This window comes from Cottoperca gobio, chromosome 19 (assembly GCF_900634415.1).
Source record: "Cottoperca gobio chromosome 19, fCotGob3.1, whole genome shotgun sequence".
NCBI classification, from domain to species: domain Eukaryota; kingdom Metazoa; phylum Chordata; class Actinopteri; order Perciformes; family Bovichtidae; genus Cottoperca; species Cottoperca gobio.
In genome coordinates, this window is record NC_041373.1 from 16,770,328 (window position 1) to 16,773,918 (window position 3,591).

Here is a 3,591-nt window from a genome sequence, read left to right on the forward strand (position 1 = left end):
CATAAAAAGTTTACTGATGTAAATCAAGTGAGAAGTCGGATCATTTTCTTATAGACTTTTATACAATCAAACTTATTTTTACTACCCGTGGAGTCGCCCCCTGCTGGCCATTAGAAACAATGCAGCTTTACGTAACTTCGGCATTGGCTACGTACGACGTACAAAAAGTGCAAACAATCATGAGGATACAACTCCGAACAGCAATAATATTGTAAGCAGCTTCAAATACAATCGTATAAGTTAACACTGTCTTCAAATAAGCCAGTTTGAAGTGCAACATACAGAAACAATAGAATACAAATTCACCTATTAGCTATAAATAAGCCAAACCAATACAAGTGCAACATACAAAGAACAGTTATATTGTTTTCTTCATTCGCCGAGGTGCAGTGGAAACAGGTGAGTGTTCAGTCTGCGCCGGAAGGTGTGAAGACTTTTCAGACCTAAGGGTTCCCCCTTGCATTCAAATCAAGTTAATTTACATATTGTAATAAATGAACTTTAGTTGCACATGCCAAACTGATAACAATTAAAAAAACTTGTGGTACACAGTGGAAATAATATGAAAGGTATACACATGGAATATAACATGTTGTACTGGGCTGCTTTAAAACCTCTCTCTCATCTCAGGGGGTTATGTTGTAAGTTCTCATAAACAGGATCAGCAGCCGAGCAGCGTCGCACTGTGCTCAGTGTGCCATATTCAGCAGACATGGATTCAATATCCAGTGCCATGTAGGAGTCGCTGTTGGGGTCGGGAGGCCCAGGGACTGAACCAGAACACCTTCTGTTCTTCTCGTTCTTCTTCTTCTTTGCTCTGACTAGTATAACCACAATTATTACAATTACCCATCCCATGCAAACACTGACTATACACGTTACCGAGAACGTAAACATGCTTTTGCTTTTGGGTGTCAGGTAGTTATTGAAGATTTGGTCTGTGGAGTTCTGAGTCTGTACGCAGTCCTTCTTTGATCCATCGTCGTGGATTGCAGGCAACAACATGTTTACGGGTCTTCTCTGGACGGTGAGATTGACAGGAGACGAGGGGAGGTCTTTGTAGCCAATCATGGCGCAGACATAACTGCCCGTATCCTCAATACTGATTGGGTCCAAAGACAGAGAAGGTGAGTTTGCTCTGCTGCCATTTAATTGCAGTGTGTTCTTGTACCAGATGTAGCCTGGGTTGGAGTTCAGATTGGTAGCACAGGTGGGGACACAAGTCAGCACTACCTTCTGACTCTCTATCACTGTATGATCCTTTCTCCTAACAAACTTGTCCACCAGGAGTTTCACAGGAGACTCAAAGACCTCAAGCCTCACACCAGGGGCGCCTCCACATGTCACCGTCGCACCTTTAACATTTCTAAAATGGTACACGAAATGGAAACTGGATGTGTCAGTCTTTTTTATGTCTGTCAGTTTCAACGTGCAGTCATTGTTTCCACGTTCGAGGAAGTTCTTTCGAAACAAATAAGCTCGCGTCTGTTTCAAGGGTACAAGTTTCCTGTTAGGGTGCAATCTTTTGTTCCATCCTGAAATTGAGATGACTTGAGTATCATTGGGGAAGGAGCAGGGAAACTCTACGGATGAGCCCTTTAAGCCACATGTGTTTCTGATTCTGTAGGACACACACGTGGGTGATGATAGTTTAACTGAAATAAAACAGATTTTTGATTAAGACTCTGCAGCATGAGGTGAATGGTCTAAATCTTTCTCACAATAACAGCTTATGATGCAGACCTTTACCTGCCACAGGAAGCAGCACCAGAAAGACGGCCCAAAACACACTTCCTGCTGCCTTCGCACCCATCGGTGCTTCGAATGCACTGCACCAAAATTGACAAAGCAAACGGATATGAAGGGAAATAACTGCCTATATTTTAGTGTGTTGGGGTAAATCTCATGCAAAGAAATTATACATTTGTCATCCAGAAATTAAAAATGTTAATAATAACCGAGGATCAACAATACAAGTGAAGGTCACAATGAATTTCCATTGCTTAGGATTAAATAACCACTCTTCTATATATACTGTATATTGCATGGGTATTTATAGTGTTCCTCTGTGACATGAAGCTACGAAGAAAACACAGGGTTCAGATTCAAACTTCTTTCTTAACTTATCGAACTCTTAAAGCTTGAGCAGGATTGTATAATCCTCCATAATTTCATATCTTAAATGAGAGAAGTTATGTTACAAATACCTCAAATGATGATAAATAAGGTAGAGATCCCACTTACAGCTGAGACAGTCTGGTCAGTAACCTTGAAACAACACATCAGGCTTGAGTTTAAAGTACCTGTTGGTGCGGATGTGGCAGCCAACACCCCCACCCCCAGCGTCAAAAAGCATCACTCACCAACTGATGTCAGACAAACAATCTCAAATTTGACTTGAGGAAGAACCTGTTAGTATCTCCTCCCAGCATCTGCCAAGGGAAGCGTCTATCCCCTCTCTTTTCGATCGCTTTAAGAAGAAATGTAATGGATTTCAAATCATTTTCTATGGACTGCTGAACACTATAGCTTGAATGTCAAACTATAAATGTAGCCTCGCATGTCACCCTGTAAAAGATGTCTCGTTTTTCATAAATAGGGCCGGGGGTTGAACCTCAAAACATGTTTTGGTAGCAAAAAAAAAGCGTATTGAGAACTTTCAATCACCACAAAATGGCTTTCAATGTTGACGCGGTTGTGGCTCATATGACTCCCCAACCCTGTCTCCTGCAGAATGACCTTCTCGTGTAACTAAACTGCGTTCTCAATTACGCTTCAAGGGTATTTTGTCACGGATTACAGAAGCAGTTTTAAACTCGTTGTAAATTGAAACAAAGCTAAACAACAGTGCAACAGAACGACTTGCTTAGGGTTAGAAAACGATCATAGTTTGCCTTAAAATAAGTTTTTTTAATGTTATTTAAGTCACAAACGTAAATTAAAATAAGTCAACATTGACTTAGACGAGGTTTGATGCAGAATCACAAGTCTCAAGTGATGTATATACATATATATATACATATATACATATATATATATATATCTTATAGCCGCTGCCAGACCAGTGAGATGTGAGTAAGAGCTGAACAATGACAGCACAGTGTGTCACATATTTGAATGAATATGACCATTTATAATACATTTTAGGTTTAATAACCCCGATGTGAGAACTACACTTATGCAATAGATATTTAACAACAACAATAATGTTGAATTTTTACTCAAAAGAAACTCTATTGCTTCTTTCTTTTAATGAAACACTATGCACCTGCCCCTCACATGTCGTGTCTTTTACCCCAAAGGCCATTCTGTATTTTTTAAATGAACTGATTTGATGTAATTCTCTCATATTTTGATTTAATTTGTAAGAAGTTTTGTGGAAAATTAAATGAAAAAGACCTGGAACTCAATTAAGATAGAAAATAAGATAATAATAAAAAGAAGATTATACTTTTAGCACCAAAGTAGTGAAATGCTTTTGATTGAGAGATGTAATGTGAGACAAGAAATCTTTACTTGTAAATCTTTAATATATTTAGTACATGTTCAGGATTTGCTTGACTCCTTAGTGGCTTTACTCAATATTCGATT

The 3,591-nt window shown here is 39.0% G+C and overlaps 1 protein-coding gene across 1 annotated transcript; it reads right to left on the minus strand.

Moving 5' to 3' along the window:
• Nucleotides 1-312: 312 nt before the first annotated feature.
• On the minus strand, nt 313-2,942 carry LOC115024726 (uncharacterized). Its single transcript, XM_029456521.1, has 2 exons — nt 1,750-2,942; nt 313-1,655 (listed from the first exon to the last, which is right to left on the minus strand). Exons 1-2 carry the CDS (start codon nt 1,811-1,813, stop codon nt 622-624), a joined length of 1,098 nt encoding a protein of 365 aa, XP_029312381.1. The 5' UTR covers nt 1,814-2,942; the 3' UTR covers nt 313-621.
• Between the last annotated feature and the right edge of the window lie 649 nt (nt 2,943-3,591).

Bases quoted from the DNA above. Each gene is read 5' to 3' on its own strand.
- LOC115024726 (XM_029456521.1), bottom strand. From the start codon at position 1,813: ATGGGTGCGAAGGCAGCAGGAAGTGTGTTTTGGGCCGTCTTTCTGGTG. The intron at 1,656-1,749 runs GTAAAGGTCTGC...GTTTTATTTCAG, and splicing joins GGTGCTGCTTCCTGTGGCAG to TTAAACTATCATCACCCACG.